The sequence below is a fragment of the Oncorhynchus clarkii genome, chromosome 16 (assembly GCF_045791955.1).
Source record: "Oncorhynchus clarkii lewisi isolate Uvic-CL-2024 chromosome 16, UVic_Ocla_1.0, whole genome shotgun sequence".
In the NCBI taxonomy this organism is placed as follows: Eukaryota; Metazoa; Chordata; class Actinopteri; order Salmoniformes; family Salmonidae; genus Oncorhynchus; species Oncorhynchus clarkii.
This window is the reverse complement of record NC_092162.1, coordinates 35,776,301-35,790,341: the sequence shown is the minus strand read 5'-3', so window position 1 is coordinate 35,790,341 and position 14,041 is coordinate 35,776,301. Positions and strand designations below refer to the sequence as shown.

Below are 14,041 nucleotides of genomic sequence, written 5' to 3'. Positions count from 1 at the left end.
CGTATGCCTTATGACTAACGTGACATGGTGCGATGAAAGAAACATACAGGAACTCAAATCCTTCTGTTCACCTGATTTAGAATTCCTCACAATCAAATGTAGACCGCATTATCTACCAAGAGAATTCTCTTCGATTATAATCACAGCCGTATATATCCCCCCCCAAGCAGACACATCGATGGCTCTGAACGAACTTTATTTAACTCTCTGCAAACTGGAAACAATTTATCCGGAGGCTGCATTCATTGTAGCTGGGGATTTTAACAAGGCTAATCTGAAAACAAGACTCCCCAAATTTTATCAGCATATCGATTGCGCAACCAGGGGAGGAAAGACCTTGGACCATTGTTACTCTAACTTCCGCGACGCATATAAGGCCCTGCCCCGCCCCCCTTTCGGAAAAGCTGACCACGACTCCATTTTGTTGATCCCTGCCTACAGACAGAAACTAAAACAAGAGGCTCCCACGCTGAGGTCTGTCCAACGCTGGTCCGACCAAGCCGACTCCACACTCCAAGACTGCTTCCATCACGTGGACTGGGAGATGTTTCATATTGCGTCAGATAACAACATTGACGAATACGCTGATTCGGTGTGCGAGTTCATTAGAACGTGCGTTGAAGATGTCGTTCCCATAGCAACGATTAAAACATTCCCTAACCAGAAACCGTGGATTGATGGCAGCATTCGTGTGAAACTGAAAGCGCGAACCACTGCTTTTAATCAGGGCAAGGTGTCTGGTAACATGACCGAATACAAACAGTGCAGCTATTCCCTCCGCAAGGCTATCAAACAAGCTAAGCGCCAGTACAGAGACAAAGTAGAATCTCAATTCAACGGCTCAGACACAAGAGGCATGTGGCAGGGTCTACAGTCAATCACGGACTACAGGAAGAAACCCAGCCCAGTCACGGACCAGGATGTCTTGCTCCCAGGCAGACTAAATAACTTTTTTGCCCGCTTTGAGGACAATACAGTGCCACTGACACGGCCTGCAACGAAAGCATGCGGTCTCTCCTTCACTGCAGCCGAGGTGAGTAAGACATTTAAACGTGTTAACCCTCGCAAGGCTGCAGGCCCAGATGGCATCCCCAGCCGCGCCCTCAGAGCATGCGCAGACCAGCTGGCCGGTGTGTTTACGGACATATTCAATCAATCCCTATACCAGTCTGCTGTTCCCACATGCTTCAAGAGGGCCACCATTGTTCCTGTTCCCAAGAAAGCTAAGGTAACTGAGCTAAATGACTACCGCCCCGTAGCACTCACATCCGTCATCATGAAGTGCTTTGAGAGACTAGTCAAGGACCATATCACCTCCACCCTACCTGACACCCTAGACCCACTCCAATTTGCTTACCGCCCAAATAGGTCCACAGACGATGCAATCTCAACCACACTGCACACTGCCCTAACCCATCTGGACAAGAGGAATACCTATGTGAGAATGCTGTTCATCGACTACAGCTCGGCATTCAACACCATAGTACCCTCCAAGCTCGTCATCAAGCTCGAGACCCTGGGTCTCGACCCCGCCCTGTGCAACTGGGTACTGGACTTCCTGACGGGCCGCCCCCAGGTGGTGAGGGTAGGCAACAACATCTCCTCCCCGCTGATCCTCAACACTGGGGCCCCACAAGGTTGCGTTCTGAGCCCTCTCCTGTACTCCCTGTTCACCCACGACTGCGTGGCCACGCACGCCTCCAACTCAATCATCAAGTTTGCGGACGACACAACAGTGGTAGGCTTGATTACCAACAACGATGAGACGGCCTACAGGGAGGAGGTGAGGGCCCTCGGAGTGTGGTGTCAGGAAAACAACCTCACACTCAACGTCAACAAAACTAAGGAGATGATTGTGGACTTCAGGAAACAGCAGAGGGAACACCCCCCTATCCACATCGATGGAACAGTAGTGGAGAGGGTAGCAAGTTTTAAGTTCCTCGGCATACACATCACAGACAAACTGAATTGGTCCACTCACACAGACAGCATCGTGAAGAAGGCGCAGCAGCGCCTCTTCAACCTCAGGAGGCTGAAGAAATTCGGCTTGTCACCAAAAGCACTCACAAACTTCTACAGATGCACAATCGAGAGCATCCTGGCGGGCTGTATCACCGCCTGGTATGGCAACTGCACCGCCCTCAACCGTAAGGCTCTCCAGAGGGTAGTGAGGTCTGCACAACGCATCACCGGGGGCAAACTACCTGCCCTCCAGGACACCTACACCACCCGATGTCACAGGAAGGCCATAAAGATCATCAAGGACATCAACCACCCGAGCCACTGCCTGTTCACCCCGCTATCATCCAGAAGGCGAGGTCAGTACAGGTGCATCAAAGCTGGGACCGAGAGACTGAAAAACAGCTTCTATCTCAAGGCCATCAGACTGTTAAACAGCCACCACTAACACTGAGTGGCTGCTGCCAACACACTGACACTGACTCAACTCCAGCCACTTTAATAATGGGAATTGATGGGAAATGATGTAAATATATCACTAGCCACTTTAAACAATGCTACCTTATATAAATGTTACTTACCCTACATTATTCATCTCATACGCATACGTATATACTGTACTCTATATCATCGACGGTATCCTTATGTAATACATGTATCACTAGCCACTTTATACTATACTATGCCACTTTGTTTACATACTCATCTCATTTGTACATACTGTACCCGATACCATCTACTGTATCTTGCCTATGCTGCTCTGTACCATCACTCATTCATATATCCTTATGTACATATTCTTTATCCCCTTACACTGTGTACAAGACAGTAGTTTTGGAATTGTTAGTTAGATTACTTGTTATTACTGCATTGTCGGAACTAGAAGCACAAGCATTTCGCTACACTCGCATTAACATCTGCTAACCATGTGTATGTGACAAATAAAATTTGATTTGATTTGATTTGATTTGATTTGAGAAGGACATCCTTATGGTTACTGAGAAGGACATCCTAATAGTTACTGAGAAGGACATCCTAATAGTCACTGAGAAGGACATCCTAATGGTCCTGGATACTGACATTGAAACTGAGAAGGACATCCTAATGGTTTCTGAGAAGGACATCCTAATGGTTAATGAGATGGATATCCTAATGGTTACTGAGAAGGACATCCTAATGGTTACTGAGAAGTACATCCTAATGGTTAATGAGAAGTACATCCTAATGGTTACTGAGAATTACATCCTAATAGTTACTGAGAAGGACATCCTAATGGTTACTGAGAAGGAACATCCTAATGGTTACTGAGAAGGACATCCTAATGGTTACTGAGAAGGACATCTTAATGGTCCTGGATACTGACATTGTTACTGAGAAGGACATCCTAATGGTTTCTGAGAAGGACATCTTAATGGTTACTGAGATGGATATCCTAATGTTTACTGAGAAGGACATCCTAATGGTTACTGAGAAGTACATCCTAAGGGTTACTGAGAATGACATCCTAATAGTTACTGAGAAGGACATCCTAATGGTTACTGAGAAGGACATCCTATTGGTTACTGAGAAGGACATCCTAATGGTTACTGAGAAGGACATCATAATGACCCTGGATACTGACATGGTTACTGATAAGGACATCCTAATAGTTACTGAGAAGGACATCCTAATGGTTACTGAGAAGGACATCCTAATGGTCGTGGATACTGACATGGTTACTGAGAAGGACATCCCAATGGTTACTGAGAAGGACATCCTAATTGTCCTGGATACTGACATTGTTACTGAGAAGGACATCCTAATTGTTTCTGAGAAGGACATCCTAATCGTCGTGGATACTGACATGGTTACTGAGAAGGACATCCCAATGGTTACTGAGAAGGAACATTCTAATGGTTACGGAGAAGTACATCCTAATGGTTACGGAGAAGCACATCCTAATGGTTACTGACAAGAACATCCTAATGGTCCTGGATACTGACATTGTTACTGAGAAGGACATCCTAATGGTTTTTAAGATGGATATCCTAATGGTTACTGAGATGGACATCCTAATGGTTACTGAGAAGGACATCCTATTGGTTACTGAGAAGGACATCCTAATGGTTACTGAGAAGTACATCCTAATGGTTACTGAAAAGGACATCCTAATAGTTACTGAGAAGGACATCCTAGTGGTCCTGGATACTGACATTGTTACTGAGAAGGACATCCTATTGGTTACTGAGAAGGACATCCTATTGGTTACTGAGAAGTACATCCTAATGGTTACTGAGAAGGACATCCTAATAGTTACTGAGAAGGACATCCTAATGGTTACTGAGAAGGACATCATAATGACCCTGGATACTGACCTGGTTACTGATAAGGACATCCTAATAGTTACTGAGAAGGACATCCTAATGGGTACTGAGAAGGACATCCTAATGGTTACTGAGAAGGACATCCTAATGGTCCTGGATACTGACATTGTTACTGAGAAGGACATCCTAATTGTTTCTGAGAAGAACATCCTAATGGTTACTGAGAAGGACATCCTAATGGTTACCGAGAAGGACATCCTAATGGTTACTGAGAAGGACATCCTAATTGTCCTGGATACTGACATTGTTACTGAGAAGGACATCCTAATGGTTACTGAGAAGTACATATTAATGGTTACTGAGAAGGACATCCTAATAGTTACTGAGAAGGACATCCTAATGGTCCTGGATACTAACATGGTTACTGAGAAGGACATCCTAATGGTTTCTGAGAAGGACATCCTAATAATTACTGAGATGGATATCCTAATGGTTACTGAGAAGGACATCCTAATGGTTACTGAGAAGTACATCCTAATGGTTACTGAGAAGTACATCCTAATGGTTACTGAGAATGACATCCTAATAGTTACTGAGGAGGACATCCTAATGGTTACTGAGAAGGACATCCTAATGGTTACTGAGAAGGACATCCTAATGGTTACTGATAAGGACATCATAATGACCCTGGATACTGACATGGTTACTGATAAGGACATCCTAATAGTTACTGAGAAGGACATCCTAATGGTTACTGAGAAGGACATCCTAATTGTCCTGGATACTGACATTTTTACTGAGAAGGACATCCTAATTGTTTCTGAGAAGGACATCCTATAGGTCGTGGATACTGACATGGTTACTGAGAAGGACATCCTAATGGTTACTGAGAAGGACATCCTAATGCTTACCGAGAAGGACATCCTAATGGTTACTGAAAAGGACATCCTAATGCTTACCGAGAAGGACATCCTAATGGTTACTGAGAAGGACATAATAATGGTTACTGGAAAGAATCCTAATGGTTACTGAGAACGACATGCTCATGGTTACTGAGAAAGATATCCGAATGGTTAATGAGAAGGACATCCTAATGACCCTGGATACTGACATGGTTAGTGAGAAGGACATCCTAATGGATACTGAGCAGGAAATCCTAATGACCCTGGATACTGACATGGTTACTGAGAAGGACATCCTAATGGTTACTGAGAAAGACATCCTAATGACCATGGATACTGACATGGTTACTGAGAAGGACATCCTAATGACCCTGGATACTGACATGGTTACTGAGAAGGACATCCTAATGGTTACTGAGAAGGACATCATAATGACCCTGGATACTGACATGGTTACTGAGAAGGACATCCTAATGGTTACTGAAAAGGACATCATAATGACCCTGGATACTGACATGGTTACTGAGAAGGACATCCTAATGGTTACTGAGAAGGACATCCTATTGGTTACTGAGAAGCACATCCTAATGGTTACTGAGAAGGACATCCTAATGGTTACTGAGAAGGACATCATAATGAACCTGGATACTGACATGGTTACTGAGAAGGACATCCTAATGGTTACTGAGAAAGACATCCTAATGGTCCTGGATACTGACATGGTTTTTGAGAAGACATCCTAATGGTTACTGAGAAAGACATCCTAATGGTTACTGAGAAGGACATTCTAATGTTTACTGAGAAGGACATCCTAATGGTTACTGAGAAGGACATCCTAATAGTTACTGAGAAGGACATCCTAATGGTCCTGGATACTGACATTGTTACTGAGAAGGACATCCTAATGGTTTCTGAGAAGGACATCCTAATGGTTACTGAGAAGGACATCCTAATGGTTACTGAGAAGGACATCCTAATGGTTACTGAGAAGTACATCCTAATGGTTACTGAGAAGGACATCCTAATGGTTACTGAGAAGGACATCCTAATGGTTACTGAGAAGGACATCCTAATGGTTACTGAGAAGGACATCCTAGTGCTTACTGAGAAGGACATCCTAGTGGTTACTGAGATGGACATCCTGATGGTTTCTGAGAAGGACATCCTAATGGTTACTGAGATGGATATCCTAATGGTTACTGAGAAGGACATCCTAATGGTTACTGAGAAGTACATCCTAATGGTTACTGAGAATGACATCCTAATAGTCACTGAGAAGGACATCCTAATGGTCCTGGATACTGACATTGTTACTGAGAAGGACATCCTAATGGTTTCTGAGGAGGACATCCTAATGACCCGGAATACTGACATGGTTACTGAGAAGACATCGTAATGGTAACTGATAAGGACATCCTAATCTTTACTGAGAAGGACATCCTTATGGTTACTGAGAAGGACATCCCAATAGTTACTGAGAAGGACATCCTAATAGTTACTGAGAAGGACATCCTAATAGTCACTGAGAAGGACATCCTAATGGTCCTGGATACTGACATTGTTACTGAGAAGGACATCCTAATGGTTTCTGAGAAGGACATCCTAATGGTTAATGAGATGGATATCCTAATGGTTACTGAGAAGGACATCCTAATGGTTACTGAGAAGTACATCCTAATGGTTAATGAGAAGTACATCCTAATGGTTACTGAGAGTTACATCCTAATAGTTACTGAGAAGGACATCCTAATGGTCCTGGATACTGACATTGTTACTGAGAAGGACATCCTAATGGTTTCTGAGGAGGACATCCTAATGACCCGGAATACTGACATGGTTACTGAGAAGACATCGTAATGGTAACTGATAAGGACATCCTAATCTTTACTGAGAAGGACATCCTTATGGTTACTGAGAAGGACATCCTAATAGTTACTGAGAAGGACATCCTAATAGTTACTGAGAAGGACATCCTAATAGTCACTGAGAAGGACATCCTAATGGTCCTGGATACTGACATTGTTACTGAGAAGGACATCCTAATGGTTTCTGAGAAGGACATCCTAATGGTTAATGAGATGGATATCCTAATGGTTACTGAGAAGGACATCCTAATGGTTACTGAGAAGTACATCCTAATGGTTAATGAGAAGTACATCCTAATGGTTACTGAGAATTACATCCTAATAGTTACTGAGAAGGACATCCTAATGGTTACTGAGAAGGAACATCCTAATGGTTACTGAGAAGGACATCCTAATGGTTACTGAGAAGGACATCTTAATGGTCCTGGATACTGACATTGTTACTGAGAAGGACATCCTAATGGTTTCTGAGAAGGACATCTTAATGGTTACTGAGATGGATATCCTAATGTTTACTGAGAAGGACATCCTAATGGTTACTGAGAAGTACATCCTAATGGTTTCTGAGAAGGAACATCCTAATGGTTTCTGAGAAGGACATCCTAATGGTTAATGAGATGGATATCCTAATGGTTACTGAGAAGGACATCCTAATGGTTACTGAGAAGTACATCCTAATGGTTAATGAGAAGTACATCCTAATGGTTACTGAGAATTACATCCTAATAGTTACTGAGAAGGACATCCTAATGGTTACTGAGAAGGAACATCCTAATGGTTACTGAGAAGGACATCCTAATGGTTACTGAGAAGGACATCTTAATGGTCCTGGATACTGACATTGTTACTGAGAAGGACATCCTAATGGTTTCTGAGAAGGACATCTTAATGGTTACTGAGATGGATATCCTAATGTTTACTGAGAAGGACATCCTAATGGTTACTGAGAAGTACATCCTAATGGTTACTGAGAAGGAACATCCTAATGGTTACTGAGAAGGACATCCTAATGGTTACTGAGAAGGACATCTTAATGGTCCTGGATACTGACATTGTTACTGAGAAGGACATCCTAATGGTTTCTGAGAAGGACATCTTAATGGTTACTGAGAATGACATCCTAATAGTCACTGAGAAGGACATCCTAATGGTCCTGGATACTGACATTGTTACTGAGAAGGACATCCTAATGGTTTCTGAGGAGGACATCCTAATGACCCGGAATACTGACATGGTTACTGAGAAGACATCGTAATGGTAACTGATAAGGACATCCTAATCTTTACTGAGAAGGACATCCTTATGGTTACTGAGAAGGACATCCTAATAGTTACTGAGAAGGACATCCTAATAGTTACTGAGAAGGACATCCTAATAGTCACTGAGAAGGACATCCTAATGGTCCTGGATACTGACATTGTTACTGAGAAGGACATCCTAATGGTTTCTGAGAAGGACATCCTAATGGTTAATGAGATGGATATCCTAATGGTTACTGAGAAGGACATCCTAATGGTTACTGAGAAGTACATCCTAATGGTTAATGAGAAGTACATCCTAATGGTTACTGAGAATTACATCCTAATAGTTACTGAGAAGGACATCCTAATGGTTACTGAGAAGGAACATCCTAATGGTTACTGAGAAGGACATCCTAATGGTTACTGAGAAGGACATCTTAATGGTCCTGGATACTGACATTGTTACTGAGAAGGACATCCTAATGGTTTCTGAGAAGGACATCTTAATGGTTACTGAGATGGATATCCTAATGTTTACTGAGAAGGACATCCTAATGGTTACTGAGAAGTACATCCTAAGGGTTACTGAGAATGACATCCTAATAGTTACTGAGAAGGACATCCTAATGGTTACTGAGAAGGACATCCTAATGGTTACTGAGAAGGACATCCTAATGGTTACTGAGAAGGACATCATAATGACCCTGGATACTGACATGGTTACTGATAAGGACATCCTAATAGTTACTGAGAAGGACATCCTAATGGTTACTGAGAAGGACATCCTAATGGTCGTGGATACTGACATGGTTACTGAGAAGGACATCCTAATGGTTACTGAGAAGGACATCCTAATTGTCCTGGATACTGACATTGTTACTGAGAAGGACATCCTAATTGTTTCTGAGAAGGACATCCTAATCGTCGTGGATACTGACATGGTTACTGAGAAGGACATCCCAATGGTTACTGAGAAGGAACATCCTAATGGTTACGGAGAAGTACATCCTAATGGTTACGGAGAAGCACATCCTAATGGTTACTGACAAGAACATCCTAATGGTCCTGGATACTGACATCGTTACTGAGAAGGACATCCTAATGGTTTTTAAGATGGATATCCTAATGGTTACTGAGATGGACATCCTAATGGTTACTGAGAAGGACATCCTATTGGTTACTGAGAAGGACATCCTAATGGTTACTGAGAAGTACATCCTAATGGTTACTGAAAAGGACATCCTAATAGTTACTGAGAAGGACATCCTAGTGGTCCTGGATACTGACATTGTTACTGAGAAGGACATCCTATTGGTTACTGAGAAGGACATCCTATTGGTTACTGAGAAGTACATCCTAATGGTTACTGAGAAGGACATCCTAATAGTTACTGAGAAGGACATCCTAATGGTTACTGAGAAGGACATCATAATGACCCTGGATACTGACATGGTTACTGATAAGGACATCCTAATAGTTACTGAGAAGGACATCCTAATAGGTACTGAGAAGGACATCCTAATGGTCGTGGATACTGACATGGTTACTGAGAAAACAATCCTAATGGTTACTGAGAAGGACTTCCTAATGGTTACTGAGAAGGACATCCTAATGGTCCTGGATACTGACATTGTTACTGAGAAGGACATCCTAATTGTTTCTGAGAAGAACATCCTAATGGTTACTGAGAAGGACATCCTAATGGTTACCGAGAAGGACATCCTAATGGTTACTGAGAAGGACATCCTAATTGTCCTGGATACTGACATTGTTACTGAGAAGGACATCCTAATGGTTACTGAGAAGTACATATTAATGGTTACTGAGAAGGACATCCTAATAGTTACTGAGAAGGACATCCTAATGGTCCTGGATACTAACATGGTTACTGAGAAGGACATCCTAATGGTTTCTGAGAAGGACATCCTAATGGTTAATGAGATGGATATCCTAATGGTTACTGAGAAGGACATCCTAATGGTTACTGAGAAGTACATCCTAATGGTTACTGAGAAGTACATCCTAATGGTTACTGAGAATGACATCCTAATAGTTACTGAGAAGGACATCCTAATGGTTACTGAGAAGGACATCCTAATTGTTTCTGAGAAGGACATCCTAATCGTCGTGGATACTGACATGGTTACTGAGAAGGACATCCCAATGGTTACTGAGAAGGAACATCCTAATGGTTACGGAGAAGTACATCCTAATGGTTACGGAGAAGCACATCCTAATGGTTACTGACAAGAACATCCTAATGGTCCTGGATACTGACATCGTTACTGAGAAGGACATCCTAATGGTTTTTAAGATGGATATCCTAATGGTTACTGAGATGGACATCCTAATGGTTACTGAGAAGGACATCCTATTGGTTACTGAGAAGGACATCCTAATGGTTACTGAGAAGTACATCCTAATGGTTACTGAAAAGGACATCCTAATAGTTACTGAGAAGGACATCCTAGTGGTCCTGGATACTGACATTGTTACTGAGAAGGACATCCTATTGGTTACTGAGAAGGACATCCTATTGGTTACTGAGAAGTACATCCTAATGGTTACTGAGAAGGACATCCTAATAGTTACTGAGAAGGACATCATAATGACCCTGGATACTGACATGGTTACTGATAAGGACATCCTAATAGTTACTGAGAAGGACATCCTAATAGGTACTGAGAAGGACATCCTAATGGTCGTGGATACTGACATGGTTACTGAGAAAACAATCCTAATGGTTACTGAGAAGGACTTCCTAATGGTTACTGAGAAGGACATCCTAATGGTCCTGGATACTGACATTGTTACTGAGAAGGACATCCTAATTGTTTCTGAGAAGAACATCCTAATGGTTACTGAGAAGGACATCCTAATTGTCCTGGATACTAACATGGTTACTGAGAAGGACATCCTAATGGTTTCTGAGAAGGACATCCTAATGGTTACTGAGATGGATATCCTAATGGTTACTGAGAAGGACATCCTAATGGTTACTGAGAAGTACATCCTAATGGTTACTGAGAAGTACATCCTAATGGTTACTGAGAATGACATCCTAATAGTTACTGAGAAGGACATCCTAATGGTTACTGAGAAGGACATCCTAATGGTTACTGAGAAGGACATCCTAATGGTTACTGATAAGGACATCATAATGACCCTGGATACTGACATGGTTACTGATAAGGACATCCTAATAGTTACTGAGAAGGACATCCTAATGGTTACTGAGAAGGACATCCTAATTGTCCTGGATACTGACATTTTTACTGAGAAGGACATCCTAATTGTTTCTGAGAAGGACATCCTATAGGTCGTGGATACTGACATGGTTACTGAGAAGGACATCCCAATGGTTACTGAGAAGGAACATCCTAATGGTTACGGAGAAGTACATCCTAATTGTTACGGAGAAGCACATCCTAATGGTTACTGACAAGCACATCCTAATGGTTACTGACAAGAACATCCTAATGGTCCTGGATACTGACATTGTTACTGAGAAGGACACCCTAATGGTTTCTGAGATGGATATCCTAATGGTTACTGAGAAGGACATCCTATTGGTTACTGAGAAGGACATCCTAATGGTTACTGAGAAGGACATCCTAATGGTTACTGAGAAGGACATCCTAATGGTTACTGAGAAGGACATCCTAATAGTTACTGAGAAGGACATCCTAATGGTCCTGGATACTGACATGGTTACTGAGAAGACAATCCTAATGGCTACTGATAAGGACATCCTAATGGTTACTGAGAAGTACATCCTAATGGTTACTGAAAAGGACATCCTAATAGTTACTGAGAAGGACATCCTAATGGTCCTGGATACTGACATGGTTACTGAGAAGACAATCCTAATGGTTACTGATAAGGACATCCTAATGGTTACTGAGAAGTACATCCTAATGGTTACTGAAAATGACATCCTAATAGTTACTGAGAAGGACATCCTAATGGTCCTGGATACTGACATTGTTATTGAGAAGGACATCCAAATGGTTTCTGAGAAGGACATCCTAATGGTTACTGAGATGGACATCCTAATGGTTACTGAGAAGGAGATCCTAATGGTTACTGAGAAGTACATCCTAATGGTTACTGAGAAGGACATCCTAATAGTTACTGAGAAGGACATCCTAATGGTTACTGAGTAGGACATCCTAATGGTTACTGAGAAGGACATCATAATGACCCTGGATACTGACATGGTTACTGATAAGGACATCCTAATAGTTACTGAGAAGGACATCCTAATGGTTACTGAGAAGGACATCCTAATGGTCGTGGATACTGACATGGTTACTTAGAAGACAATCCTAATGTTTACTGAGAAGGACATCCTAATGGTTACTGAGAAGGTCATCCTAGTGGTTACTGAGAAGGACATCCTAATGGTTCTGGATACTGACATTGTTACTGAGAAGGACATCCTAATTGTTTCTGAGAAGAACATCCTAATGGTTACTGAGAAGGACATCCTAACGGTTACCGAGAAGGACATCCTAATGGTTACTGAGAAGGACATCCTAATTGTCCTGGATACCGACATTGTTACTGAGAAGGACATCCTAATTGTTTCTGAGAAGGACATCCTAATGGTCGTGGATACTGACATGGTTACTGAGAAGGAAATCCCAATAATTACTGAGAAGGAACATCCTAATGGTTACGGAGAAGTACATCCTAATGGTTACGGAGAAGCACATCCTAATGGTTACTGACAAGAACATCCTAATGGTCCTGGATACTGACATTGTTACTGAGAAGGACATCCTAATGGTTTCTGAGATGGATATCCTAATGGTTACTGAGATGGACATCCTAATGGTTACTGAGAAGGACATCCTATTGGTTACTGAGAAGGACATCCTAATGGTTACTGAGAAGGACATCCTAATGGTTACTGAGAAGGACATCATAATGACCCTGGATACTGACATGGTTACTGAGAAGGACATCCTAATGGTTACTGAGAAGGACATCCTAATGGTTACTGAGAAAGACATCCTAATGGTCCTGGATACTGACATGGTTATTGAGAAGACATCCTAATGGTTACTGAGAAGGACATCCTAATGACCCTGGATACTGACATGGTTACTGAGAAGGACATCCTAATGGTTACTGAGAAGGACATCCTAATGGTTACTGAGAAGGACATTCTAATTGTTACTGAGAAGGACATCCTAATAGTTACTGAGAAGGACATCCTAATTGTCTTGGATACTGACATGGTTACTGAGAAGACAATCCTAATGGTTACTGATAAGGACATCCTAATGGTTACCGAGAAGTACATCCTAATGGTTACTGAGAAGGACATCCTAATAGTTACTGAGAAGGACATCCTAATGGTCCTGGATACTGACATTGTTACTGAGAAGGACATCCAAATGGTTTCTGAGAGGGACATCCTAATGGTTACTGAGATGGACATCCTAATGTTTACTGAGAAGGACATCCTAATGGTTACTGAGAAGTACATCCTAATGGTTACTGAGGACATCCTAATGGTTACTGAGAAGGACATAATAATGACCCTGGATACTGACATGGTTACTGATAAGGACATCCTAATAGTTACTGAGAAGGACATCCTAATGGTTACTGAGAAGGACATCCTAATGTTTGTGGATACTGACATGGTTACTGAGAAGACAATCCTAATGGTTACTGAGAAGGACATCCTAATGGTTACTGAGAAGGACATCCTAATGGTCCTGGATACTGACATTGTTACTGAGAAGGACATCCTAATT

General features: G+C 42.0%; 1 protein-coding gene across 1 annotated transcript; it reads left to right on the top strand.

The window, feature by feature from the left end:
* Positions 1 to 9,257: 9,257 nt before the first annotated feature.
* On the top strand, positions 9,258 to 10,517 carry LOC139367304 (beta-casein-like). The gene is made up of 2 exons (XM_071105526.1): positions 9,258 to 9,584; positions 10,167 to 10,517. Exons 1-2 carry the CDS (start codon positions 9,258 to 9,260, stop codon positions 10,515 to 10,517), a joined length of 678 nt encoding a protein of 225 aa, XP_070961627.1.
* The last annotated feature ends 3,524 nt before the right edge of the window (positions 10,518 to 14,041 follow it).

What these genes read in the sequence shown, in the direction of transcription:
- LOC139367304 (XM_071105526.1), top strand. Translation starts at nt 9,258, where the DNA reads ATGGTTACGGAGAAGTACATCCTAATGGTTACGGAGAAGCACATCCTA. An exon ending in CTGAGAAGGACATCCTATTG is followed by an intron (nt 9,585 to 10,166) that starts GTTACTGAGAAG and finishes GTTACTGAGAAG; the next exon opens with GACATCCTAATGGTTTCTGA.